This window comes from Penicillium roqueforti (assembly GCF_015533775.1).
Source record: "Penicillium roqueforti strain LCP96 04111 chromosome Unknown scaffold_09, whole genome shotgun sequence".
NCBI lineage: Eukaryota > Fungi > Ascomycota > Eurotiomycetes > Eurotiales > Aspergillaceae > Penicillium > Penicillium roqueforti.
In genome coordinates this window covers 494,983-522,550 of record NW_024067573.1, presented here as the reverse complement: position 1 = coordinate 522,550, position 27,568 = coordinate 494,983, and the positions used below count along the sequence as shown (strand labels likewise).

The window sequence follows — 27,568 nt, the reverse complement described above, 5'->3', positions numbered from 1 at the left end:
GGTGTGTATTACTTGGGACTTTTGCAAACTTGGGGGCATTTACCCATGGGCATTACGGGTCAATTGGGGGCAGCAACACCCCCCCCCCCCCCCCCCCCCCCCATCCCCCCAACCCCCCAAGGCCGTCCACCCTCCTAACTCAGGACATTTATTTATTGCAAAATTTCTTACGATTTCTAAGGTTGTTCATAGGTCAGTTTATTAGGGTAATGTGGTCAATAAATGGTAGATGATTTGATTTAAGGGTTCAAGACCGTGACGTAGCATAATATCGAACAGCAACAGAGCACTAGTGAGTAAACATTGTCCCGGTACTCCGTACTCCGCTAGGTTAGGCGTTGTGGCCTCTGGGATACCCGGCGGTGAAGCCCCCGGGCCTCGGAGAGACTGACTTCATCTCAAGCGCAAAGTCTCCCCCGCAACACTGCCTCACCAGATAGCTTCTAGTTATCATCTAATTAAACCAAACTAATCCGTTATGGCCGAACAACCGAGACTGTACAATATTTTCATTCCTGATGAGAATCTCCAAGACCTCCAGCAACGCCTATCACTTACCAAATTCGCAACTCAGCTGGAGTCCGCTGAACAAGATCCTTGGGATTTTGGAACTCCCGTGAAAGAAGTGCAGCGACTCATAGAGTATTGGAAGGATGGCTTTGACTGGCGGAAGGCAGAAGCCAAGTTGAATGAACTGCCCCAATATCGAACGTCGATCGAGGTAGATGGGTTTGGCAGTTTGGATATCCACTGTGAGTTTTACGCAATACGGATTCCTCAGTGTCCGAGATTCACGCGGTTCAACATGTAGATGTCCACCAGATCAACACCAAAAAGAACGCGATTCCACTGCTCTTTAGCCATGGATGTGAGTATCGGTATTCTCATTAATCGAATCCATAAATTTCCTATAGCGTGCGGTGTCTAATTTCTAAATAGGGCCGGGATCGTTCATTGAAGTCACGAAACTACTACCGATGCTGAAAGGCGACGACCACAGTCCTGCATTCCACGTTGTGGCTCCATCGCTGCCTAATTTCGGCTTCTCTTCAGGAGTGACTCAACGTGGCTTTGGCCTTGCACAATATGCCGAAGTCTTACACAAGCTCATGATCAAGCTGGGCTATGATCAGTATGGTATGGCTCGAAAAGAACTAAAATGTAGCCCTGAACTAACTCCACTATGCACAGTGACCCAGGGAGGAGATTGGGGATTCTGGATTACTAGAACCATCGGTCTACTATACCCCGAGCACTGCCGAGCCTCTCATATAAACATGGTGCTGGCTAAGCCCCCTAAATTCATCAATAACCCATGGACAGCCCTGCAACACGCATTGCTGCCGTACAATGGCCGAGAAAAGGCAGGTCGCGAAAGGACTGAGTGGTTTAATCGAGAAGGCTTCGGTTACAACCAACTCCAAAGCACCAAGCCACAGACCATTGGCACAGCACTAGCAGACAGCCCTGTTGCCTTGTTAGCCTGGATTTACGAGAAGCTGCACGACTGGACAGACTCATATGCCTGGACCGACGACGAGATTCTAACATGGATATCTATCTATTGGTTTTCTACGGCCGGACCCGCCGCTAGTGTCCGCATATACTATGAAGCTTTTCACGCCGAGGTGGTCAAGGGAACATCCTACAAGGACTTGATTGCATACGTCCCGCGAGTGAAGCTGGCAATTGCACATCTTCCTCGTGAAATTTCTGTCATCCCTTACTCTTGGGCCACTGGCCTAGGTCCGGTTGTTCAACAGAACGAGCATCCTCGTGGAGGTCACTTTGCTGCCTGGGAGGTTCCTGAATTTATTGTCCATGACTTGCGGGCCATGTTTAGCAAGAATGGTCCTTGCTATGGAATCGTCCCAGACAAAAATGGTTACTAAGTATGGAGTGACGAATTACTGCCATTTGCGACTTATTCGGTTTAATATTTAGGTATGTGTCCTAGTGATGCCGGGCTATTGAGATGCTAGCAAAGGTGGAGGATTACTTAAAAATGAATTTTCTTGTTATTGAGTTTCTTCATGACAACGAAAAGGAAGTAGAAGGGAAAATATCAATTGATATTGGCGATAACTTGATATATTTCCTCCCAGAGTTGTATGCTCACACAAATATCACCCCAACACTGACCAATAAAGACAGTAGTACGGAGTACAATGAGAGACTTGTGGCAGTGGCACTACCAGTCGCCCTCTCAAAGGTGATTAGTGACGCATTGTGGCTCGACGCCCCGGGGAGAACCACCTGAGATGAATTCGCAGCATCATAACTACCCGCAAATGTAAATTCGAAAGTCACATTTACTTTCGTGTCGGTGTCCGGCCATGGATACCGATGTGAAAACCCAGCAATTGTCGAGCCAGAAAAACCCAACTCAAGAGTTTCATTGGTCATAGACCCATTGATGTGTGTCCCAGTGGGCCATCCAATGAGGATTTTACCCAAATTGCTGTACTCGGAGCATAGACTATCCGGAAGGGAAATCATCTGATCCGAAAGACCGGCGTTGTCATAGCGTGCTGGTTCCATGGAGCTCCTTTCACTATCTGCCCAGTCCTTAAGATCATAGACCCCGTCGAACAGGATCTTGTTTTTGTTATCAGCCGCCTGTGTTACGTTTAACGCAACTGCATCCATGGCCTTCTCGACTGAAGTTTCATTGTACCAGTCCACCGTCGTAGTGAGGCGCATGAGATCCAAGTCTTCGCAGACACTGTATGAATAATCGATATCTGAGACGCGCACGTTGCTCTTCCAGGCCTTGAACCCCAACGTGATGGGATTGAGAGGTCCAGCGGGAGTGGGAGCTTTGGCAGCGACCCATGCAGCGCCTAGCATGCGCATGGATTGTGTGCCAATGGGGCATGTGATGAAAGATGAACTAACGATGTCGCCTTCTGTCAAATTGTTAGGTGGTGTTTGGATTGTGTATTTGAAACTGGCTGAGCCTTTGAAGAACACGCCATCCCAATCGCTGTAAGCGCTAGCATGACCACGGCGTGGTTCCCGATTGTATCGGTCGTAGTGCGAAGGTTGAAGATCGTCAAAGTCAAGGCGGTGGGTATCAAAGCAGTTGAGTCCGCCTGAGGATGGTGTTGACGAAGAGGTGTCATCGCTATCACTGGAGCCGCTGGAGCCGCTGGAGCTACCACTATCGCCATCGCTGCTAGAGCCATCACCGCCCTTTCGTGATAATACCCGCGTTGGGACGGCTAGTAAGGCCAGGATTGTGAGAAAATGGCGACGAAGTAACATTGCTCTCGAACTCGTGAATCAGCTTATAGAATATTGAGATAGAATCGTCTGTCAGCTCATCATTCTAGATTTTCATCAAAAAGAAGAAAACAGAGAACTAGAAAATGCCCCGGTCGAGCATGAGCTTATAAGCACGGGCTTTGACCGTGAAAATGATTCGTTTTGTGCCTAGTGAAGTGATAACCCGGGAGTTATACCTGGCTGACCCTGAATGCCAAGGTGCCAAGGGGTTGGAGCGGGATGGAGCTCGTGTTCACCGAATAACTATTGGATAGGAAGTCATTGAGGGACCATTTTTGAGCAGAATTGTCGTATTGAGCAGGTGCCGTATTGAGGGCTTGGGGGCTGTGGTCCGTGGATTACTCGTCCAGTTTCGCTCGATGGATCCACAAATCTCAGCGAGAGACGGTTGCTTCTGGTTTCCGAATTTTTGGTAGACTGGAGCCAATCGATGGGCAGGAACCACTCAGCTCTGGATCATTGCACAGATATATCTCGGTGTGTGGCATTGCCAAGGGTGGTCAAGGGCGCCGTACGAGATGCCACTATAGAATGCTGTATCAGGCTGTGCATATTCTTGCTGGTTCAATTTCCCGAAATATTTAAACACCGAGAGGTTGCTTGTCGGTGGTTCGCATGTAGTTAAAGTCACTCAGAGTTAGTGTAGTCATGGGACCCTTATTTTCTCGTCGACTGACTCATTTCTGAAGTCGGATTTGCCAGGCTATCGAAAGTTCCAATAATCTACAAAACGAAGGTTAAGCCTTGTATGGCTTTCTGTCCTCTCTGTTTCATCAGCATAAAATGCGTTTAATGCGGTTACTTTGCGGCTCGGAAGAACATACTATGGTGCCTGCGGAGATATCACAAGGAAGGCAAAGTTTCCATACCGTGGACTTAACTGAGAGCAACGTAATAAATACTAGTCATCGAACGTTTATTGAGACACGGATATATCATGGTCATATATATTTACAATGTTTAGCTGTCCAGCAGCACCGGCACCTTCTCAAGCAGATATTCAACAATGGCATCAGGGCCACGCTCGACCTGCAAGCCCTCGGGAATGGCATGCAGCTTGATATCGGGTCGAACAGACCGAGCAATTTGGTGGATCTGCGCAGCCTCCTCAGCGGTCCACATAGAGGCGCTGAACTGTTCAGGGCGTTAATTTGAAATTCTAGCTTGGGAATGTTCGGAAATCCCGAAGTTCGGACTTACCAGAACCTCCGGGTTGTGCTGCTTGACCTTGGCCTCGACCTCGTCGATTCCTGCGCGAGACTCTGTCAACCGAGATTCACACTCAATAATGACGCTCAATATGCTTACTCTCGCAGTTGTCGACGTGGATGATAGTGTACCGATCGCTCAGAGCCTCGGCGACGCGGCCGATGAGGCGTCTGGCGCGCTCCGGAGCGGTGTTGACACTAACCAGGTGGAAGGGACCTTTAGGAGCAGACATGACGGTGGGATACGGATAGGAATAATGACTACACAACCATGACCATCGCGGGGATTTTGTTCTTTTTATTCTCCAAGCTGAAATCGGCCGCGCTCGCCACTTCCCCACATTGTGGGAAGCTGCCCCTCCGGCTTATACAGTGCCGGGGTAGACATACTCCGCTATCGGTCGCGACAGCTCTTATTATATATGGGGTTTCTGCTTCAATTCACTTGTATCCTCTTTTGATTCTCCAAATAATACAATCATGTCCAAAATCGCATCTACGTTTTCGCGTAAGAAATCTCTCAAATTGACCCGGATATCCAGACTGACGGCAAATAGGCTTGGTGCGCTTTGTCCCTAAGTCAAACCCCACCAAGGTTCTAATCGGAGAGCCCGTCGATCCTAAGTTGGATGTTGGATTGGCTCTCTACCAGGGAAAGGAGGTTTCGGTGCGCCCGTTCTCCGGTACTTCAGTCCTGAGCCCTGGCCAGGTGACTGATGCGACGGAGACCATCGCGCGGATTCTGTCCCCCTTGGCGCAAAGCGAGGTTGGAACTATTCGCTGTATCGGCTTGAACGTGGGTTTTAATCATGAAAGGAACATTCAAGAGAAATGAAGTTACTAATGCGCACTATAGTATGCTTCCCACGCCAGGGAGATGGGTCTCCCAATCCCCGAAGTCCCGACATTGTTCATGAAGCCGGCCAGCTCTCTGGCTGACCCTTGGCCTGCACCAACAGTTCTGCCCAAGATTACACAGCAAGATAACACAGGCGACTACGAGTCTGAGATGGTTATTGTCATTGGCCGTGACGCTAAGGATGTGCCCGAGTCTGAGGCCCTCGACTACGTTCTTGGCTACACAGCTGCGAACGATGTTTCTAGTCGCACCTCTCAGATGAGTCAGAGCCAGTGGTCTTTTTCAAAGGGCTTTGATGGCGCATGCCCGATTGGTTTGTTCATGGACTGTATAATATCCAGGAGAATTTTACACTGACTTGGTATATATAGGCCCCGTCCTCGTTTCCGCTGCTCTCGTCCCTGATGCCAGCAAGCTTCAGATTCGCGGTCTCAAGAACGGCAACATAATGCAGAACTGCCCCTTGACGTACGTTATATTTGCTTCCCATTGCTTCTAGTATACAAAGTAACATCAACTAACATTGAATTTCATCGCAGTGACCTCATCTTCAGCGTCCCTCAACTAATCAGCTTCCTCTCCCAAGGCACCACCCTGCCTGCCGGCACAATCATATTGACCGGCACTCCGCCCGGTGTCGGAGCAGCTAGGAATCCGAAGGAATTTTTCAAGGCTGGCGACGAGTTTGCCGTTGAGTTGCTGCCTCACATTGGGACACTTATCAATAAGATTGAGCATCAATGATGATTCCAGAATATAAAACGATAGATTTGACTTCTTGAAACAATACTTTCCAATTGTATATAGTCAATGACTTTGAGCAGCTCTGGCAACTGTGAAATCATATACATGCTGTAGTCACGTAAACTCTATGCGGGATGATTGCCTGCACAACCATCCAAAGTTCCCTATATACGGCGCAATAAAGGCGGCCACTAATAATGACCATCCAATCCAACGAACTACAACATAGATATATTCAAATCCTGGCTCCAAACCACAAGGTAAGGGATTCTGCAAAAACGCGAGTCAACAGCTATATCGCGAAGCTTTGACCAATCACAGAACCCAACCGGAAATGAATTTTTCCTTACCCGGAGTAAGTCTCTCCCACACATCGCCCTGTATAACTTCGGACAACTGTGTTGTAGACAAAAGCTCGCTAAAGTGTCTAGAAAAAGGCAAAACCTTGGATTTGATGCTTGGCCTTTTACTGATCAAATGTAACTATCATACTAGTATGTTTGATTGTATAGCATAAACCCCATAGTAGAACTGTATAGGAATAACATCTCACTCCTTCATTTATGGTGCATGCTGGTAACATTTAAGCAGGGCTGCAAGAAACTCTTCACCCGGCAGTTGTCAATTGTCTGCCAGGGCCGCCCGTGGGCCTCGTTGACCCGCGCTACGGAATTATATCGGGTCGGTGTCCCGAGCTGTTCCCGCCCGGAGTGGTCCTTAAGAGATAGTCTCCGGCTCATTTTTCTCAAAGGAGTTTTTGCTAGATCTCTATTGTTGACTTAAAATCCTTCTCTTTAATTTTTACTCCTTTCTTTATAGGAGTGTTGCTGTTCCAGGTGATATCGAATTTTTATGCCTCTATACACATCCCTACAGATCCCTACAGATGGCGATGTGATTTCTTGAGCAGAACTCAACTTGTCTTTTTGATGCTGCTGTTATGTACTAACCAAGTGTATTTTCTCTCGCCCATTGCCAAAGCTCTTTGAAGAATCATACAATCATTCATTGGCCTAGCTACCTATATGCAATCTAGAACCACGTTGCCGTGTTCGATGCCGACTCATCTAACCCGAACCCGAACCCGATCACTCTATCACTCTATATCATACCCACTGATACACTCTACAAAACCCAACCCGAGACAATAATATCGAAAATTGTGAACGTCAAATACCGAAACCGAAGTCAATTTCCATCCCAGTGCCTTTACTCCTCGCTACGCCAACCCTTACCCCGCCATTGCAAGAAGATGGTGGGAATGACACTGACACAGACAACCAGCGCAGATCCAATTCCCGCGCTGGGAGCGATACCGACAGTCTCGAACATGGGAGCAAACCTGAGCTGAGGTTAGCGACGAACTTGCAAAATAAACGCAGAGAGAAAGAAAACATACCAGAAAGGACCAAGGAAGCCCCAAATCTGCCGGACAAACGTGATGAACACACCAATGTTACCAGCTTCCTGTGGGAAGCAATCGATAGCATAGGTGATCATTACCGTGGTGACCAGCTGGTTCCCGACAGCACCAATAGCGGTGCCAATAATGGGCGTTACGTTCCAGTGTCCGCTGGGTGACTCCTGCGTGCAGACCAGGAAGACGATGATGCCGATTATGGTGAGCGCGAAACCGAAGTAGCTGAGCCACAGACGGAATTCCGGCTCGGCCTTGCGGTTGATGCGTCGGCTGCGCCGGCTCATCCAGAAGTCTGACAGCACGCCGCCCATTTGCTCGCCGATTACGGATCCTATAATTGCGCCTAGGAACTGCATGCCAAGCTGTTCGGCGTTGAGTTCGAACTTCTCTTGCAGGAGTTGGGGAATCTCGACGGTTGCAAGAATGTTGCCGAAGAGGAAAACCATTGCGTATGCGCACGCTGGGATAAGGATTGATGGGTGTCGGGCCATGGTCAGTGGACGGATGAACTCGAACCATGAGAATGGTGTGGGGTCGATCCGTCGCAGTGACATGTACTCGATCTTCATCGTTGACTCCTTGCTGTCGATGCCGCCGCCCAGATAACGAGTTTCAGGGCCAAGGAACAGATACAAGATGAACTGGCAGCCGTTGATCTTTAGATGTATCAGCCCATGAATAGAGTATTGACTACCGTGGGAATGTGAACTTACAATTGCGAGGATCCAGAAGATCCAGTGATAACCAACGCGATAGGTGACGAAGCCGAAAATGAAAGGCCCAACGGGGACACCCAGGGTGACCAGCAGTGTCCAAACACCCATGTAACGGCCACGGTCTTTCTTGAATGTTGTCTCCATCACGACCGCACTGCCAATGGCGGAGGCAGGCGAGATGAAAAATGCCACGAGGGCCCGGCAAGCAGCCAGAGAGGCATATGTGGTGCTCTTGGCACAGCCGATATTACACACAAGACTGCAGATGAGAGAGAGGAGGAAGATTGGCCGGCGCCCATACCTGTTGGACAGCGGCTTCCAGAATAGAGGCGCACCTCCAAGGATGGCAATTTGCAAAGAGGTCAAGTAACTAGCATCTTGCATTCCGACGCCGAGTTCTGTGGAGATATCTAAAAAGGCAGGGATAATGCCGGCGGCGGTAAATGTGCCCATGCAGGCGTGGAACGCCACGAGGACAAGGTTGGTCATTTTCTGCGCGTTGACATATCAGTATTCTGTCCGACGGGATCATTTGCTTTTGTCCCGTTTCAAGATTTTGTAACAGGGAGAATATTGACTTACCTTCCACTCAGGCCAGTTGTAAGGGTCAGCTGGACTCATTCCGGGAATAGGATCGAGTTCCAAAGTCCCGTGTCGCTCCATCAGATAGTCGCGGTGTGCTTTTGGCAGACGAGCAACCATTGACTCGACGGAAGTGACTGCGTGTCCATTTCCTGCGCTCTCGATGAGATCGATGTCCGCTTTCGTGCCTGGCACCTCCTCGAGCTCGTCTCGTCGAGACGAGCTCGGTTGCAACTCAAAGGACGGCATTCTGCTCGCGTTCCCCCGATTAAAAAGGTGGTCTCAGTACCAGGCGATGTGTCGATTGTCGTGAGAATAGTCAAAGGGAGTGGGGGTATTAAATAAGAGGATTACAGGAAAAACTATGGCTCAGGGTGAGCCACTTGAGGGCACCGGGGCAAACACTAATAACCACAGATCTGAAGGCTTCTGAGAAATGTCAGAGTGAGTGTGCATAGCCAAGACACTAATCCCACCGCGTTTGCCCAGTCGGAGCTCTCCTGCGCCTGGGGTAGTTATTCTCCGGGGTTTTCGGCTCCATTGCGGGTCCTCGGGGGAGAAAATGGGGAGAAAATGGCGAGAAATGCGGAGGCACTCCACGGTTCCTGATTGGAAAGCCTCGGTACCGGCGAGTTAGAAGGCCGCTAAAGAAATTGCTGTCATGGGGTCTTCTATATAGCATCGCCATGGCACTTGAACACGGCTAGCCGATGAAGCTTTTTACTATGCAGTTCGACTTTTTCATCCCGAGCCAAGTACCGAAGCTCTAGATTTCGACGCCTTGGCGCAATTTTCCTAGGGTTTAGCAATTTATTTCGCTAGATTCACCGTTCAGCTGGGGAAACCCCAATCGCGACGGCATTTTCAATGCTGCTTGCCAGCCGCGGGACGCGAGACACATATGCAACTTGGTCTGAGCATTATTGCCGATCTGATGCAGTCTAGAGAAATAGGGGGAGAAGGAACATAGTAGCCACGCTTCCTTGGTCGTATTGCCACGACCGATGTTTCCGCTTGAACGCTTGAACGCTTACAAGGGACAGCCCTGCCAAGCAACACCATAAACATAGACCCAAGATCTAGAAGCTAGGTATCTTTTGTATGACTTAACCATACAAAGGATACTTAGGTATGATATTTTCTCACCGAACTAGCTGAAGCAAGAGAAAGAATAGTTAGTACAACTGCGGAGCGAAGCGTAGCAATAAGTCTATTGGCGTAATAAAAGTTTGAAGGCTTGGACGCTCAACTATGGCATTATTTTACAACATAAGAACTCAGTCTGGGAGCACAGGTTCTTCTAAATCACGAAGGTTTGCAAAATGAGGTAGTTGACTTTCTTCATTTGCTTGATTTTAGATCAACATTCATGTAACTAGAGTATCTATATATTTCAACTTGACTATCTATTTGGGGTTGCAGGCAAAATGAAATTCCGTGATCGCATAAGCAGTGCCACACCCCACAATCACCTCTCCACAATTTACTCTCCTACTGCCCCTTCTCTTTATCGAACAAAAATGGCGTCAATAGGGATAATGACGGCGCCGCCTGCACTGCCAGGAGGCAAGAAACTAGTTTGTCGAGTATGTCAAAAAGCATTCTCCAAGGCCGAACACTTGAGGGTGAGTAGACTTCCAACGTTGGCTCCAACTCAAACTTCCCCACGAAGGAGGGACCGCCAAGTGATACGAGCTAACTAATGGGTCTTTATAGAGACATGAGCGCTGCCGTATGTTCCAATTTCATCAGGGCTCCCAATAATTTATGATCCCCACAGAAAGCTCAAAAAGCAATGCCCAGCTAACCGGAAAACTTAGACACGGGATCTAAACCATACATCTGTAAAGAGTGCCGAAGGCCCTTTGCCCGACAAGATGCTCTTACTCGGCATGAGAAGCTGCACGTTCGTGCTATAAATGCAAAGAATGACTATTCGGAGGCCCACTTACCGCCGCAGCCTACCTCTTTCAATTCTCTCCCTTCTTGGGACACGAGGAGTGCTTCCACTGTTGATCCGGTGTCAACTTCAGCAACAAGTCATTCCTTGGAGGAGTCCCACTCCGGCGATCATGCGAGTATGCATAATGTCGACTCGGAGTTGGACTTTGCGTTGGTTTGGCCTGATTCGGAAAACTTGTTTCAGAGCTTAATGTCCTCGGATACGACAGATTGGCAGATTCCGCTTGGTACCTTGCCTTTTCCACCTGTCGTGCAGGATATGAATGGCATGGATTTTGGGTCCCCGAATTCATTCGATGACCGTAGGTCTTCTGTTGGGGCGATACTGTCCGGTGGAGGGCATCAAGCAGTGCGAGATGTCACAGAGATGGTCACGAGCTCGGTGAGTTGAGCGTTGTATTTTGCTGGATGAGCAAACTAGGGCTGTTGAAAACTTTGATCATAAGACATATTGCACCGAGATTTGATCGAAACTGACACTTTATTTCCCTAGTCATCGAGTGTTACGGCCGCCGTCAAATCCATGTCCATCACCTCGGTCTTCCTCGACGAGTGTCTCCACATGTTCTTCGCCCGCTTCATTCCCACATTCCCAATATTGCATCGTGCAACTTTTGTTTTCCGAGAATGCACGCATGCTCTCCTCCTTAATGCCATCGCCATTGGCTCTTTGTACCTAGGCCCCAAGGACTCGGTTTTAAAAGGCGAAGCCCTATGGCACCTAGCACATACCGCAATTTCAACTTCATGGCAGTCTCTGATCACACACAATGGACCCTATGATGCCTGCAAGGGAGTTCAGTTGATGATCACAGCACTACTGGGTCAGATCTATGGGGCGCTATCCAAGAACCGGGCAATTAGAACCACCAGCCAAGTATTCCATCCACTGGGCTTCTTATGGGCAAGACACTGCGGGATGTACGACAGCGAGCCATACTCAATGGACAACTTGCCCTCGATGGATGCTCCCGCTGCAGAAAAAGAACACCAGTGGCGAATCTGGGCTGCGCGGGAGATCCAGCAACGCACCCTGTTAGCCTACTACGTCTTGGACGGGCTCGTGGATCAAACTTCCAGCGATGGTGCCTCCTCTCGTCATGTGGGAAACCCCCTCACCCTCCCAAGTAGCGAGGAAGCCTTTGATGCCGGCACTGCCGATGAATGGTTGGCCCACATGCACCCCCAAGAACCAGATCAGTCCTCATTTAGGACAATTTTCCGCTCCCTTTTCCCACCGGTGGGGAGCTTCCGGACTCTAGAGTACCATTTCTCTGCCTTCGCACTGCGTGTGGTGCTAGAAGGGCTCCAGTCCTTGATCTCCGATTTTGATGACAATGAACTAGCCGTAGGAGTTCCTAGCCAATCTGACGTCCGCCGAGCTTTAGCTCAAGTCCACGAGACAATATCCATGAGCATTCACTTCACCGCAGCAGAGAGACTCGAAATTCTCCTGCGTTGGCACACAGTCTGCCTAGATACAATGATCAACTCGACCGTCCTCTCCCGCCACGTCTGCTCGCGCTACAACATCATCCAACACATCTCCGGTGGATGTGGAACCGTCCGCCCGGGCTTTGATCTAATCAAATGGGCTAATTCAGAAGACGCGCGGCGGGCCGTCCTCCATGCGGTCGCCATTCAAGATATCGTGGAGCAATTACCACGTGGCCGCGCGCATGTCGTGCATATGCCTAGCTCCCTGTTTGCAGCAGCGACAATATACGTTGTCCTTTCACTCGCAGGAGTCGCCACTGTGAATTTACCTCGCAACATCGTTTGGCAAGATGCATTGCTATCGCATTCGGATCTCAACCTGGGTGACGAGGATATCCGACCTCGATCTGGCTCGGAGACAAAGCGCTTTGTCGAGAATGTAAATAGCTCTTCCTCTCTTCCACTTCCTATTGGTGGCGTTGTCAGGAATCTGCTTTACGAGCTCAACTCTATGCAAAAGCTTTTCCGGTGCTTGTCTTCACAGTGGGGTATTGCGCATGACATGGAGGATATTATTGCACAATGGATTCAGCTTTGCCATTAGGTGGTCCGACAGATTTGATCTCTTGAGTTGATGAATGCTGATTACGTGGAATTTTACTTGTCTATTGGCGTTGGGAGGTATTCTTGAGAGTGCTTATTGAGTGACACATGTTCAAATCGTTGGCATATACGTATATACCCCTCACATTGAATCTGAATGTCCATGTTGAAGAAGACCCTACAGATGCTAAGCTTGTTCACATGGTCTGAAGCTGATCAAGGACGCTGCTGATATTCTGTACACAAGCGCTCGAACTGCTATATTGTGTGTTGAGTTATCATCATCTCCAGGTCCAAAGCCAATTGTATCGCCAGTCGGAGTCCCCCGCAACACTCTTTATGAGTGGAAACGTGCTCGAGATTGTGCTAGATAGAATTGAAACCTATGCGGAGTAATCAATTTGGGATAATCACGTGACCGTATTGAAAACGCGGGGTAAACGCGACGCGACACGCGTCGCGCCTCCGATCTTTCCGACCCACTTCCAGTGTCATCCACGCTTCCTTCGGCTCGAATCTAGCCACTGACATTCTTAATCTCCTTGATCTGTGGGTCCAGTGGGCTATCCATTTGAATTCAAGTCAATCGATCCGACCGGGTGGCAGCGTGACGTCCCCATGAACAAGACCAGATGATCGTCAATTAAACCAAGGACCCCACAACTCGGCACCGGCTCCAGCGATGGCCTCAATAGATTTTGCGTCAGCCCGTGGGACCAAACTCAACGATATAGTAGTCGATCACCGCCCCAGCACCGGCCGTGGCAAGAAACTTACCCTTGCGCAAGAGGGCGTTCTGAAAAGACTCTATGAACAAAAATTGCCCGCGGTGTCCAATGGCGAGTTGCCAGCAAAAAAGTTCTGGTTGGATGTCGCGTCACGGTTTCACGAGGAGACCGGTCGCGAGTATTCATGGTTGTCTGTGAAGCGGCGGGCTGCAGGTTGGCGGCAGAAGTCTCCAGAAGTTGACCAGCGACTGGATGCTTCTCATGCTAGCAAGCTCGGGATTGAGGACTTGGTGATTGAACCTAATCATCAAGATATTTCTCATCAATCCCTATCGGAACAAAATTCATACGTCAGGAAACAACTCACGCTGTCACAAAAGCCTTCCTTGCACCCGCGGGGTTCGAATACCCTGGGGTTGTCTCAAATCGAAAGAAGCCCGGGTGTTACAGAGCCAACCCAAGACACCAGTCGGAACCTTGAATCCCTTCTCATATCTCAGCCTCGCACTCGATCAACATCGCCCCAACGTGTATCGCAGCCTAAATACCGTCACCGATCTCCTTCGACAATGAGACGTACCAAACTTGTCTCCAAACGATTGCATCACCAGCTAGCCTCTCCCGCTGATGGAATAGTCGACTCTGGCCCCGACCCTTTGTCCGACTCCTCTGGAGCTTATGAAAATGTGCAGCCCATTTATCCGGGTAAACGAAACCCTGCTGGATTCAACCGCATCCGTGAGTCAGTTGAGCAAAATGAGCCTGAGAAGAACGCCCGTAATTCAGCAATATCTAAGCATGGAGTGAATAAAGTCAGCAACCGTCTTCTTGCGTCGCCAGGCTTATCTGGGCAAGATGACTTACCACTGGCCCCAACTCGGATTATGAGAAGACGTGTCGCAAAATGAACAGGCCTAAAGATGCCCAGAGGAATGACTGGAATATATAATGTCGTATATGAATATTGTTTAGAGATCAGAGCGATGTGGGACGGACCAAACGAGGAACTGAGGACAAACCATTCCCTCCCGCCATAATAGCCACCTACATAGTTATTTCCCTCCAAATCAGACAGATCACTTGTTAGTCTATTTTAATGAAGGTAGTCTCCGATTTCCTACAGGGCCGTTAGAATTGCAGAGAGGTTGATCTACGCCGTTGGTGGATCCTCTAGCGTTGTATGTAAATTTGATGTATGTATTGCCTAATCGAGTCTAGCGTTAGGGCTCCTGCTTAGACACCTATTGAAGAGGGGACAAGCAGGGGCACCGACAGCTCTGCCTATGAAACAAATATGAGAGCATAGTCGTCACTGGGATCAGTAGGGTACTAGAGAGGAGAACACAATGGGGTGACTACCAAGAAGAGAAGTGGAAGGTGTCTGCGTTAGCCTCAGTGGTGCCGCTTAGTCATCATGTACTAGAATCCACCACTGCACTGTATAGTTATCCCAAGTTCAGATCCTAGGTTGTGTAAACATAATTGTAAATACTGACAAACGAAGAACTGTAGAAGCTACATACTGTATTCATGTATATCTGGATTTTAATGCCTGGGCCATCATGGGCAACCAACGTTGGATAACCACTACGCAGTGTATCTACACAACTAAGATGGATTTCCACCTGAAATCATACCTGTGAAGTCACATTGTCTGCGTAGGTTCGTTTGTATCGTTTGCCTCGACGACTAAGCGCCGAGAATCTACGACCAGTCGCGTTAATCTGATCCCTTTAAATTGTTTGCTCGGATCTTCCTCCTCCTCCTCCTCCTCCTCCTCTCTTCTACCCAACGCAACTCGGAACCATTCTTATTCATTCACGAGAACATAACCGACTTGCATTTGAAACATATCAAGCTTACATTTATCCTGCCATACTATCTACCGCAAACTGTTCACACCGCCAAGATGGGTAAAGTGAAATGGGATTCGATCGCTGACCAAACTGTGAGTTTCTTTTTCACTTCGCTATGACTTTTGAATTGTCCTGGGCTTTTGTCTAAGGAGGGGTGTGGATATTCATACTTTCCTGCATGACCATATCAAATGCCTTTCAGATTGACTTTTGCTTTGATCATCCTCAGCTGCTTGGACAAATTTGTTTGCGAAAGTCTTTCCTTGTCTTTTTCAAGATTCTTTCCCCATTCCAAGTCTGCTGGGACTTTCTATGTTCATGGGCTGCATGCATATCTGGCAATGACAATTGTGACTGACAAATAAAGCTCCTTGCCAAAATCCTCGAGACCCATGACTTGAGTGTCGATGTGGCCAAGGTTGCCGAGGCCTGGCGTAAGTCTTTCGTTCTGCAGCCACAACTAATCTCTATATCACTGGAAATGTTCAATCTAACATTTGATCAGCCGTCGAGGACGAGGATCACAGGCCAACACCTCGTGCTCTCAAGGAACGTCTCAACAAAATCAGGGAGAACGTTCGTAATGGCAATGTCGCGGCGGTGTCTGGACCCTCTAGCCCGGTTACTCCAAAGAAGCGTGCCCCTCGCAAAAAGGCCAATGAGACACCTACTCCTGCTGGCTCTTCCCGCAAGCGCAAGCGCGTCACAAAGAACGCCATCGCCGATGAAGACCAAGTCAATGTCAGGGAAGAGGAAGAATTGCCTGCGAAGCACGAGCATTCTCTCGATGAGTCCGCTATCAAGCAGGAAGCCGGCCTGGAGGGTCTCGCCCCCCTTCTTCAGTGGAACCTCAAGGAGGGATCCCCCGATGTCGACAACAAAAAGGTCGATCCTGAATGGACCGAGTACAACGAGGAGGACGCCTACTCCGATGACCAGCTCAATTAGCTCAATGGTCATTCTCAAGGCGGATTCATGTCAGTCGCTTGAGATTTCGGTGACTTGAGCCCCCGTGGTCAATATTCGAATTTGCGTTTTACTTGACGTTGGGTCTCCTTGTTTCTTTTGGGGTGCTTTATTATTCCCCAACAATGCGTGTGACCCGGTCGTCAGAAAAGAAGGAAAAATCGAAAAAAAAAAGGTTGATGAACAACTCGGTTTGTTTCCACCGTGAGGTGATGGGGGGAAAAAGAAAAAAATACAAAAAAAAGCCCGGTGCCCATTTATTTGGATTGCGCCGAAGGACATAGCTGAATTGACAGCCGACTTTTTTTGTCGTCTACTTTTATCCTGTTCTTGTCGTATGAAGTTAAAAGGATAATGGCTGGGATCAGTAAAAGTATTTTATTACGAGCAAGGAGACACGTATAGTCGAGCTCATTGTTCGCTGTAAATTCATCTGCTCATAACCCTTTTGCATATGCTAGTATTCCTGCCGGTTGTGAGATTCTGAAAAACTTCCCCAGCTAAAATTCAGATACTATCTCCATGCTGACACCTTCACCACATCGACGCGTTAGGGCTTCGCTGTGAAGAGTCGCGGTGGTGGCGTTTAGAGATCCGAGGAATCTTCATCCTCTTTGACGATACCGTCAAGGAAGAAGGTCCTTGATCAAACAAAATTAGTACTCAGAGTTTCCATCTGTATCCTCACAAATTAAAGAAACCTACTCTTCAGTCTCCTCGTGCTTTATTTTGCACTTCTTGTCATTGGTATCTTCACCGTCGATTTCTTCATCCTCGGGAACTGGGCCTTCTCCACCAGATTCGGGATCAGCATCCTTGTGCTTTGCCGGTGCAACCTTTGCAGACTTCTTTGGAGTCCTGCGCTGGCGCTTCCTTGTCACGGGCGAAGCAGGGGAAGAGGTGCTACTGCCATCATTCATCTCTGCAGCCTTAGCCCGAAGGCGAGTTACCCGGTGCCGGATGGCGCAGGCTGTGACTCCTATAAGTCTAGCTTAGCATAGTTCCTTTATTAGCCCGAAAAATGTTGGGTAGAGGGTATAGGCGATTGAAACATATTTCCAAGTTGAATTGTGTATGGCAAAGATCAAACGGGAGAGGACCAGTGGGAATGTAGTTGGTTGGGTGACGGCCATGAATAAAGTGCATAACATAAACAATATGCGCTATAGTCCGAGTAAAGACTGCAGTATGGGAGTTGGGGGTTCTCAGGGTAGCACTAACCATCACCCATATACTCAGCAAGAGCATTGAAATCAATCGGGGTAGGATTATTGGCGAGTATGCCGGCCAGTAACTGGAGTTATGATGGTTAATTATTGAAATACAACGATGATGTTGAGACAGCTAGACCAATATTAAAGCATTGGAGTTAAACCATCGCCGTCACGGGTCACACCAACGTCAAAGTGAAGGCCGCAAGGTGACCGCTTGAACCGCAGTCACCAAGACTATCAAGGATATGGAACAAACCAATGGTAAATCGATAACGAAGGTAAATATGAACTTACCTTGGCATCGGCCTTTTCATTCCACGTGACCTTCATTGTTGCTTCGGTCGTTAACGAGCTAGGCAAAGGATATCAGTATCTTTATGAACAAAAGTGACGAGTAAATCAAGAGCATAAATTGAATCTCAAGATGCTTAGAAGTATATCCTGCTCATAGATTAAATTGAAAATGAACGTACCGGCTAGTAAAATAGTGGTGATATGAAATGAGGAGACTGTTTCTAAGAGAGAGGAAGAATTTATGGAGAGTGAAAGGGGGAATGTTCGACTGAAACTGAACGGGGCACAAACAAGTGGCTCTATCCTCTTTTACTTTCCATCGCCATCTCTAAAATTACTAAGAGTGGGATGTTAATTGACTTTATGAAGTGGAACTATATATATGAGTAGGAGGATATGAAGAAACGGGAAAATCTTAAGATGATAACCAAAGATTAAAAAACATACCATTACTTGGATCAGTTCCTTGGGTTGTCAGAAGTAGCATAAAACAACGGTGAGGTTATATTTCCTGGTTCTACGTAGATACTTAGTACCTTTCATACTGAAAAGGCATCGGGGGGCTACTGCGACGAAGGAAATCTACGTCTTTCTTGGGAAATGGATATTAACGAAAAAGGTGCTGTGTTTCAAGACATCACGCAGATAACAAAGTACCTAAGAGCCCTAGACCAAAGGCCGAAAAACATCTTTCCTCGCTATGCGGCAGAAAACGCTGCATAAAAATCAGAATGTAAGTCATTACCTCCCAATGAATGCCAGGCCCAAGAAGCGGAAGATCTTAGAGCTTGCGCTGCTTATTGGGGCTGGCGCTGGGTTCAAACCCATCCTCGTCCTGATTCTCGACAATGGCGTTAACTTCAGACTTTGTGGGCGAGTCAATCTTGCGCTTGGTGGTGGTTTTGGTACCCTTGTCGCCACAGTCAGTGGGTTTGTCGGTCTTGGCCTTGGCAAGAGATTGTGCGGAGATTGCTCGCTGGCGGGCTTTTAGAGTGTAGACGTGCTTCTTCACAGCGGCAGTGCTGTCGCCTGTACTTCGTCAGATGAGTTCGTATAATGGTCATGTAGGATAAAGGGTAGGGTGGGAATTGTGGCTTCAGTGTATAGTCCTCAGGTATATACTTACCCTGTCCCATCGCCTTGGCAATTGCGGCATAATCCAGCGGAGAATGAACGGCTATAATGGCTAAAAGCAACTATCAATTATCAGCTATTGATACCGAGACCTTGCCAATGCTGGGAACTTGTATCCCGGGGGGTGTCGCTGCTGACCCCCTGAAAAGAGCAAACTTACCTTCTTGTCTCTTTCGTGATCCCAGGTACTAGCCATTGTGATAGCAAAAGCTCGTGGGATGGAAGGGGGGATGATTGGGCGACCAAGAGATATTGGTGATGTCGTAGAAAGAAGAAGTGGTAGAGAAAATGAAGAGAACAATGAAAATCTTCCTCACATGCCGTTTGTGAGATTTCCTCCGCGCGAGCAATGACCTTTGTAATATCAAGATGAAATCTGTGACTTGAACCTCATGCTATGTACTTATTGGGTTCTATCCCAGGCGGTGGATTACATGACGTTCCTGATATTATGTAGGCCGCTATACTTCCAGGTTCAAGAAGTCCCCTAATACTTGATTTGTGTAATGCTTGCAGCTGTAATGTGTTCAGGCACGGGAATTTGTAGTAGCTAGACGGAATGTTGTTTGGCACAAAACTCAATTGAAGCAACGAATTATATCGACTGGGGAATCTATACTGAAACACAAACAGCGCAGAAGATAGACATGCCCATAGAAACCGCTCAAAAAAAGAAATTAAAACCTTTGTTCCCGTTGACCATAATAATGAACGTGAACAACAAATTGTTGCCTAGTACTGTCCAGTAGAAGGCGGCGTGGAGGTCCACGGCCCACTGACAAAGTGTGACTCTGAACCTCTTCTTGTCTGCCCGGGTGAATGTTCAATACGCTCGGGATAATGACTCGACTGGTGATAAGGGACTTGCTGAACATGCGTTGTTTCAGGGAAACCCGTCGGCCCGCCGTTGGGACCAAATTGATGCTGCGAAACGTATTGGTTGGCACCGACTTGTGCGATTGGATTGTGATATTGCTGATGGCCTTGAGCAATATTGGCTTGGTGTGGTCCTGACTGTTTTCGTATCATGTGCTGCTGTTGATATTGACTCTGTACATGTTGCAGCGGTGAGAATCCCTGCAAAGCAGGGTCCGACGTAGTACGCTGTGAATGGGAACGTGGGTCCTGGCCTTGTCCGAATCTACCTTGTTCAACCATGGAGTGCGGTGAATGGTTGTGGAAGTTCTCCGCGGAAGTTTGGTAGGGTTGGCCTTCCTGAACAAGAGAAGGATTCGAGACACGACGAGCGAATTCTCTCGAAGACGGCTCCGCATGCTGGTTCGATGAGTAAGACCCAAAGAAGGGCTTAGTCATGTTTGATGGGTGTAGGTTCATCGGGACACCCTCACCAGAGCCATTCAAATGACCTTGCTGTGGTTCCAATTGCCACTGTGGTTGGGAATCGGAAGCTCCGCCAATTGACCTTGCCATTTCCCCCTGTGGATTGCTGGTTATTGTCCAGGATGCTGGTGGCTGGTGATTATGCAATCCAACAGGATCAGCAGAGAATCCTTGGAAGGATTGTGCATGTTGTGTCATGTTATAACTGCCTGGGTTTCCCTGATAGGTACCTGAATTATTACCCCACATTGATGAGGAGATACTTTGGCCTATGTGGTGTGGACCCGTGATTTGATAACCTGGATGTGTTTGGCTTCCATAGAACGCCGGCTGAACACCATTCAAATGTCCAACAGGACCCTGGTGCAACGGATTCTAGAGGCAAATCAGCGCCACGGCCAATCAATGAATGACGCGAGTATTTGAACATACCGGGCCATATCCGGCTGCGTTTGCAGCCATCTGCTGCTCATATCTGCCGGGCAAGTGTTGACCCGTCTGATTCGAATACCAACCCGGTACCCCGGAAGACCCATAAGTTGGATTTTCCGACTGCCCATATATCTGGGAGCCAAGGGAGTTCTATCCCACCATCAGTGCCATTCTTGCAATGCTTACGCAGACATAATGAGCGCGATTCCCTACGGAAATTTTCGCACTGTCGGCCGCAGAGTACATCTCGCCCGCCATTCTGTCCGTGGACTCCAACTCTCGAGTATTGTTGCTTGTCGGATACGATTTTGGCTCCTGCGATAGCCCTGCCCCGCTCGGCGTCGGTGTTGTTGACGGGGTCAAAACGATCGGTTCGGTCGGAATCTCCCATTGCGACTTCCCAGTCGTCCGCTGTACGTAATACCATTTCCGTCCGACACCTTCCCATTGAGGGAGCCTATCCGATATGATTGTTAGAATACAGCTGGAAAATTCTTTGACTTTTGGGGTTGACTTACCAGCCTTCTGGAAGTTGGGGTGGTGGGGAGGATGGGCCTGCGGTGTCCGCAGGGGCCTCAGGCGCCATCTTGGACCTAACAGGATCCAGCCGATGTCAGAATGTCGAAAGGAAAAGCACAAGACATCCAAATTCTGGATCTGAACGGATAAAATGTAATTATACACCAAACAAAGGTGTAGGAATAAACAGATGTAAGGTGAGGTTCAACGAGACTCGCCGATAAGACGATCTCGTGGGGCTTGGCTTTGGATCGTCGTGCACAGACCGAGTGAACAACGCATGAACGCAACTGCTACGACATGTTGTATGCCTATGGTCCAGCAAGCAATCATGTATTCCGCACCAAATACTTAGTCGCATGAATCGCTAGGTATTAATTGTATAGAGAGTATCGAATAGTAGCTCCTGTTTAACCCCCTTCCAAATGAATAAGAAACCCCAGCGCCAGATCCCAGAAACATATCGGCATAAAAAAAAGAACCTGTTCGTCTAGGGTCATAATACAGCTCCGAGAGACGACATGGCTATAAATACAAAGAAAGGTACTGTGGTTGGGACTTCGCCATAGCTTGTTACCCGAACTCCCTAGGATTGGCTAGAAGTCATCGCCAGCCCAGTCCTCGTCGCCACTGAGTTCATCGTCAAGAAAATCATTCTCGTTGAATTGCAGTTCGGTCGGTCGCTGGTTGTCGATCCGAATGTTAACAATATCGCACATTCCCTGTATCTTCCTGGTTTCAGGCTGCACCAACGAAGAACTGCTAGCAGCATCGTCAATTATGTTGAACTTCTGATGTGCCAGCCGAGTGCTTTGGCGTTTAGAAGAACTGGACGGGCCACCATCAGCCGTGGATGGCCGTGGATCATCAACTCCAACACCAAGTTCATCGGGGTCATTCGCTGTGATGAATGTGGTGGGTTTGAGCGAGCGCTTCTGAAGGGAGCGGAGGTTGGGGTCTGGCGGCATGCTGTGTCGCAGGAAAACCTTCTCGAGCATACCGATCCACCGCTCGCGAAAAGTGGCACGGTCACGCCAACCAATCTTCAGGATTGCACTTATGACCAATCGACGTAGATCACGAAGTTGCGGTGCCGCGTTTACCAAAGAGGTGAAAAAGACCTCCGCAGTAGCGTCGTCCCATTTGCGTAACTGAGTGAGCTCGATTTCTTGAAGTTTCACTGGCCACGTGGGAACTTCGGTTTCGACAAGTAGATCTTCGAAGTGCGGCTCGACATCGTGATAGCTGGACGCATCATGCATAGAAAGGTCCATTTTGAAAACTTCGAGGCTCTCACAGCACTGAGCCAGAGTTTGGATGAAAGACATGTTGAGATGGCGATTGTGGCTGAGACTGAGCTCCCGGAGATTGGTGCCATGCAAGGACAAATAGGCTGTTAGATCTGATGACCACAATCGATCACAGTTGTTCAGAGTGAGTGAACGGAGTGTATTTGGTAGGTTGGCCAGGATTTCCCCGCTGACCAATGAGCTTTCAATAAAATCCAGTCGCTGAAGCTCTGGAAGCATATCAAGGGCTTCAAGGAGAGCAGCCTCCTTGGCAGCGGAGGTTTCCTCGTTGGAATTGTCAAAGTGGAGCAACTTCAGCTGCCTGAGACCCTGGAAGGCACGCAGCGAATGCATTCTCACCATCAATCTGACAAGCTCGTCGGTTTCTAAAAAGCGACTGTTCCAGTCCCAGTTACGAAGGGTAATGCCACGGGTCTCGATGGCGGAAAAGATGGCGTCTGGATAAGTCCACTTTGATTGAGCAATGTGCCATGGGGGTATTCCCACTGTGTAATCATCTCTGTGATACAGTCTTACCGTGTGTAAACGAGGTGTCTTTTCAATCAGCTGAGCAAGGTCGAGGTATCCGTAGGGTCCACTCTTATAGAGGAGGACTGGTTCAACCTCAACATGGAGTTGCTTGATCTTGCTAGAGTAATTCATCGAGAGGGACTCTTGCGGTCGTGCCAGCAAAGAGAGGAGCACATGGCTCTTGTAGGCAGGAAGAAGAGGGGGGCAGTGATAGAGCGCGGCTAGCGCAGGTTCGTGAAAGCTTCGACATAGTAGAGCGACATTGACTAGCCACTTGACAGAGTCATTGCGGGCGGAACGGCTTTCGTCGAGTAATGGATACGACGCGCGCAAGAAAATGTCAAGAAGAATTTGGTAGGGGAGAGTTTGCCAAGGAGGAATGACACCGGATCCCAGAAATATCGGGTCATCCTCATCTGCCTTGACACGTTTATGCAAGGCTCTCCCAACTTGACTGGTGGGTTTCGATCGTTTAGTCTGCTTTGGCTTCGAGGTGGTCGCAGCGCGTTGAGGACGTTTGGGTTTGGAAGGACGAGTAGGCACAGATTCGGTGTTCGGATTTGGGGTGTCGATCGGCGCAGATACCGATGCTTCGGACTCCTGGTCTTCCACAGCTCCATCAAAATCAAAGCTATCATCCGTTGAATCTTCACGATAGGATTTCGGCATTCGCGAGCGAAGAGATAACGAGGCACGCCTTGAGCTACGCAAACCTTCCGATTCATCGTCAGAGGAGCTTTCCTCGTGGTAGGTCTGCACCTTTGTGCGGCTGGACCGCGTAGGGCGAGTGGACCTCGAGCGCGAACTCGAGGGCGGCGCCATGACGGATAAGGTCGCGCTAGGATAAGAGAGTGGGTAGCAGAGACCCGAGCGACATTGTACGCACGTCGCGCGCGCAACAATACAAGCCGGAGATGAATATTTCTAGGCTTGTGGCGCGAAAATTCTGAAATAATTATCATTCAAATTGAACCTTGCCACAGTCCGGGGGAGTCCGGTTCCTTTGACGGATGAGGTCGAAGAGGCCAACCTTGGAAGAATGCCAAGACGACAAGCTTATCGATAACACCTGGTAGGTGCCAATGGGCGCTAACGCCAATTAGGCTTAGTCTACACGTGATATCCAGGCATGAACCCCGCCCTCAGGCCACAACACTAGTCCTCATTAGGGAGCACTAGATGGCCCCAAAATAGATTCTCAGCTTGAGCTTTAAAGATGGGCGCTTCCAGCCACCTCGAGGGGAAACCTCCTGGAACCCTACACCATCGGCGCATTGCTGTTCAGAATCAGATTCTCTTCACTCTCTCTTTGTATTCATTCACCGATCATTTTGTGTTGAAGATAGCCTACATCTATGCTGCGGTTCCTGATTTGACGATAATGACGGCTTGCCTATGCGACATAGGATCCGCATGATTATTTGCCTGCATCGCGTGTCTAGCTCTATTCTACAATTAAACATAGAGTTCTGACACTCCGAGTCGTCAAGATTCAGATGAAAACATCATTTCCTCTCATGATGGACTCTACCGATCGCTCCAACCGTGGTGAGCTCGGCAGACCGCAAATGGTCATTCAACAATATGCGCGATATCCTCCGACCTTGGAATCGACGTTGCAGAGTGCTTCCTCCTTGGGAAGCTCTCGTAGTCAAATAGATATCAACAAATCGCCTCCCTTACAGCGAAGAGAAACCCCCAGGAGCTTACAGTCTTCCCCGAGGGGCATGCATTCTGCTATACCCCCATCATCGGCCAATCGCTCCGGGGCCTCCATGTCTCCGCCAGTTTTTGATCCTCGTCGCCATCAGCCTATGAAAGATTCTGCCGATCACGCAGATTCCCGAGCTCTTCCGTCACGGGATATTACTGATGAAACGATTGATGACGCCTATGTTTCATTTATCTTGTACTGCAATCCTAATGTTCCATCCTCGGTTGACACATCAGATCTGAGAAAGACCTTCCGGTGTCTGCCGCGCAGTGATGGAAAAAGCTTCAACATCTTTACCCTATATGGCCTCATTCGAAGGCGGCTGCAGAATGAAGAGTTGAAGACCTGGATTCAATTAGCAATTGAGTTGGGTGTTGAACCACCTTGCCTTGAAAAGAAACAAAGCACCCAGAAGGTGCAACAGTACACTGTTCGCCTCAAAGTACGTCTGCCAAGCTTCCAACCCAAATTTCACCTTGCTAATCTCACCCAGCGATGGATGCGTGCTATGCATATTGATGCTTTCTTTGAATATTGTATGGGACTGCCTCATTCTTACTATACACAGCTCCCACCATCTGGTCCTTTTGTTAGCGAATCTCGCGATGGTGTATTATTGGAAGAGGATCTTGCACTCAGGGCACTTGTGCCACAATGGAAGCCAAAGAGGGGAAGGAAAAGGGTCGAGGATAGGTACACCGAGGAAGATAGAGCAATCAAGCGGCCCCAGTTGGACACATCTGTGGGCGCCCAGCAGCAGGGTAGTTTTCAGTCCCACTCCGTGGCATTCCCACAGAGTGCGATTCCATTCAGTGCATTTCCTGATGATGCTGAATCCAATGACCCCTGGATACCGGCGACATCATCGTTTCCGAATGGTTCAAGGCCGGACCAGCAAAATCCAGATATACGCTGGAGACATCCCGAACGGGATGCCTCTCCTGCTAGTTATCCACAGTCTGCTATCATTCCCCGAAGTCATCTACCATCAGATGTACTCAAGTCTGCGGAACCACGGTCCGCAGTTACTCCGTCAACGGGTGAAAAAACCCGTTCCAGAAGACGACATGGCCCTGCAGTTTCGTCTGCTTGGCCGAATAGCAACGGATTATCAGCCGGGAAAGGCCGAGGAAGGCCACCAAATAAAGGGTCATCATCGGGTTCCTTTTCTACATTCCAGGTCAATCCTAGCCGGGAATCATCGCAGGCACCCAATTCTAATACTCAGGCTCCTTCAATTGCCCTTGACAGAAATCCGCCCCAAATATTTCAGACCCCAACTCACAATAATCCTTCAACATCTATCTCTCAGGGGAGGCCCAATAGACTTCAACTGCAGGTTCCTCAACATTCAGGGGCGCCTGTTAGACTTGCCTCTCCACCGAGACTAGTAGTCAATGGTGTGAATGGTGCTGTCGTTCCCGGGTCTGAAGGGTCCAATGAGCCCCGCCAACATGTTACCACAGATACCACAAAAAATGGTATCACTACTCAAATATCTTCTTCTGGGGGGCAAAGAAATGCGGTCATTACTCCGAATCCCTCCATTGATGAGGTTGTTCATGCACTTTCTGCCGAGCTTCTTCGTGCTAGGCTGACAGGGCAGACGGCGAATCTTGCTCCTAACGAGGCGGCTGCTCTGGCTTCGGAGATGGTGATCAATTTGTCGTCATTATATTCACAGTTTTACCTTGGGACTCCTTCGCTGCTACTGGCCTTACATCTTGGTGTTGGTCATCATTTCGGACTCGCAGGCACTAATCCAGGGTCACTGGTTATCAACGTTGAACGTGCGACACCAAGCAGCGATGAAGATAGGAATGGCCCTGCCACTAAAGAATCATTCAGTGATATCCACTATACCGTCTTCCATGAGTACAAAACTTCAAGCCAGTTTTCGATGCAAATCACGCTCGCAAAACTCAATCCTAGTATGGGAAGGAAGGATTCGCCTGACCATGCAAACGTGATTATGGGCCCGAGTAATGAGAATATTGACAATGATAAGACGGCAAACCTGGATTTTGACGATGATGATTCTAGTCATCCTGTTTCCGAGGCAACATGGAAGCAGCGTTACACAAGACTCCGTACTCAGATGCACAAAAAGGACCAGGCTTTGTCGAAATACAAGCGGAAGATCGTGGAATCTGTCATGGCAGACATATAACGCTTCTCAACGAAGATCTCTCTTAGATTTATGTCAAGATATTAGCTGTCTCTACCCATTTGTGATGTGATATGCACTTTGCAGCTTTTTTTTTCTGTTTATTTGGAAGGATACCCCTTTGATAAGTTCAATCCTACTGTTTGTTTGACTTTATGAATGAAATTCGTTACCTCTGTACCCGTTGCCTATGTTGAGTCACACCATGGGCAATGCATGCCTTACCAAGAGACATAGATATGAATTTTGACTGCTTGGCTTCAAGGTGTCTGGCTTCATATCATTATTATTCTCTTAGAAATATAAAAGATATCAAAATTTTCTTCAAAAGTATGCCTAGGAGAGGCCAATCAAAGTACTTTTGTCACCCTACTTGGTAAGATACTATAACCATGTCATCTTTTATAATATTGAACATCACAGATTTTTCTTGTTATCCAAAGCTGTATGTAGGCAAAATGAGTGACGTTAGTTTAAGGGAGGAGCCAACACCTGTCAGCTGAAAGCAGATCAAGCAAAATGCGCGTTGAATGGCTATCTAAAGACAACTGGAAGTCCTTAGCT

The 27,568-nt window shown here is 48.5% G+C and overlaps 12 protein-coding genes across 12 annotated transcripts; 6 read left to right on the top strand and 6 right to left on the bottom strand.

Annotated features, from left to right (window-relative positions):
- Positions 1-478: 478 nt before the first annotated feature.
- Positions 479-1,892, top strand: LCP9604111_4547 (epoxide hydrolase; the record flags this gene model as incomplete). The annotated part of the gene is made up of 4 exons (XM_039072258.1): positions 479-752; positions 812-868; positions 940-1,137; positions 1,192-1,892. 4 exons carry the CDS (start codon positions 479-481, stop codon positions 1,890-1,892), a joined length of 1,230 nt encoding a protein of 409 aa, XP_038929589.1.
- Positions 1,893-2,115: 223 nt separating this feature from the next.
- On the bottom strand, positions 2,116-3,267 carry LCP9604111_4546 (uncharacterized protein; the record flags this gene model as incomplete). Its single annotated transcript, XM_039072257.1, has 1 exon — positions 2,116-3,267. The coding sequence occupies one exon, from the start codon at positions 3,265-3,267 to the stop codon at positions 2,116-2,118; it is 1,152 nt and encodes a 383-aa protein (XP_038929588.1).
- A 981-nt stretch (positions 3,268-4,248) lies between these two features.
- LCP9604111_4545 (uncharacterized protein) lies at positions 4,249-4,729 on the bottom strand (the record flags this gene model as incomplete). The annotated part of the gene is made up of 3 exons (XM_039072256.1): positions 4,249-4,422; positions 4,489-4,538; positions 4,597-4,729. The coding sequence occupies 3 exons, from the start codon at positions 4,727-4,729 to the stop codon at positions 4,249-4,251; spliced, it is 357 nt and encodes a 118-aa protein (XP_038929587.1).
- Positions 4,730-4,976: 247 nt separating this feature from the next.
- On the top strand, positions 4,977-6,099 carry LCP9604111_4544 (fumarylacetoacetate hydrolase family protein; the record flags this gene model as incomplete). Its single annotated transcript, XM_039072255.1, has 5 exons — positions 4,977-5,004; positions 5,054-5,292; positions 5,353-5,668; positions 5,727-5,823; positions 5,895-6,099. 5 exons carry the CDS (start codon positions 4,977-4,979, stop codon positions 6,097-6,099), a joined length of 885 nt encoding a protein of 294 aa, XP_038929586.1.
- A 1,209-nt stretch (positions 6,100-7,308) lies between these two features.
- On the bottom strand, positions 7,309-9,066 carry LCP9604111_4543 (uncharacterized protein; the record flags this gene model as incomplete). Its single annotated transcript, XM_039072254.1, has 4 exons — positions 7,309-7,441; positions 7,499-8,175; positions 8,233-8,727; positions 8,818-9,066. 4 exons carry the CDS (start codon positions 9,064-9,066, stop codon positions 7,309-7,311), a joined length of 1,554 nt encoding a protein of 517 aa, XP_038929585.1.
- Positions 9,067-10,337: 1,271 nt separating this feature from the next.
- Positions 10,338-12,820, top strand: LCP9604111_4542 (uncharacterized protein; the record flags this gene model as incomplete). Its single annotated transcript, XM_039072253.1, has 4 exons — positions 10,338-10,442; positions 10,534-10,549; positions 10,638-11,161; positions 11,273-12,820. The coding sequence occupies 4 exons, from the start codon at positions 10,338-10,340 to the stop codon at positions 12,818-12,820; spliced, it is 2,193 nt and encodes a 730-aa protein (XP_038929584.1).
- Positions 12,821-13,501: 681 nt separating this feature from the next.
- Positions 13,502-14,455, top strand: LCP9604111_4541 (uncharacterized protein; the record flags this gene model as incomplete). The annotated part of the gene is made up of 1 exon (XM_039072252.1): positions 13,502-14,455. The coding sequence occupies one exon, from the start codon at positions 13,502-13,504 to the stop codon at positions 14,453-14,455; it is 954 nt and encodes a 317-aa protein (XP_038929583.1).
- Positions 14,456-15,456: 1,001 nt separating this feature from the next.
- On the top strand, positions 15,457-16,351 carry LCP9604111_4540 (uncharacterized protein; the record flags this gene model as incomplete). Its single annotated transcript, XM_039072251.1, has 3 exons — positions 15,457-15,495; positions 15,771-15,837; positions 15,909-16,351. The coding sequence occupies 3 exons, from the start codon at positions 15,457-15,459 to the stop codon at positions 16,349-16,351; spliced, it is 549 nt and encodes a 182-aa protein (XP_038929582.1).
- Positions 16,352-16,955: 604 nt separating this feature from the next.
- On the bottom strand, positions 16,956-17,913 carry LCP9604111_4539 (uncharacterized protein; the record flags this gene model as incomplete). Its single annotated transcript, XM_039072249.1, has 4 exons — positions 16,956-17,010; positions 17,075-17,348; positions 17,591-17,663; positions 17,878-17,913. 4 exons carry the CDS (start codon positions 17,911-17,913, stop codon positions 16,956-16,958), a joined length of 438 nt encoding a protein of 145 aa, XP_038929581.1.
- A 745-nt stretch (positions 17,914-18,658) lies between these two features.
- On the bottom strand, positions 18,659-21,370 carry LCP9604111_4538 (WW domain-containing protein; the record flags this gene model as incomplete). Its single annotated transcript, XM_039072248.1, has 7 exons — positions 18,659-18,911; positions 19,004-19,063; positions 19,172-19,199; positions 20,157-20,727; positions 20,785-20,850; positions 20,971-21,241; positions 21,303-21,370. The coding sequence occupies 7 exons, from the start codon at positions 21,368-21,370 to the stop codon at positions 18,659-18,661; spliced, it is 1,317 nt and encodes a 438-aa protein (XP_038929580.1).
- A 529-nt stretch (positions 21,371-21,899) lies between these two features.
- On the bottom strand, positions 21,900-23,945 carry LCP9604111_4537 (uncharacterized protein; the record flags this gene model as incomplete). Its single annotated transcript, XM_039072247.1, has 1 exon — positions 21,900-23,945. The coding sequence occupies one exon, from the start codon at positions 23,943-23,945 to the stop codon at positions 21,900-21,902; it is 2,046 nt and encodes a 681-aa protein (XP_038929579.1).
- A 698-nt stretch (positions 23,946-24,643) lies between these two features.
- On the top strand, positions 24,644-27,007 carry abp2 (putative ARS binding protein Abp2; the record flags this gene model as incomplete). Its single annotated transcript, XM_039072246.1, has 2 exons — positions 24,644-25,279; positions 25,331-27,007. 2 exons carry the CDS (start codon positions 24,644-24,646, stop codon positions 27,005-27,007), a joined length of 2,313 nt encoding a protein of 770 aa, XP_038929578.1.
- Between the last annotated feature and the right edge of the window lie 561 nt (positions 27,008-27,568).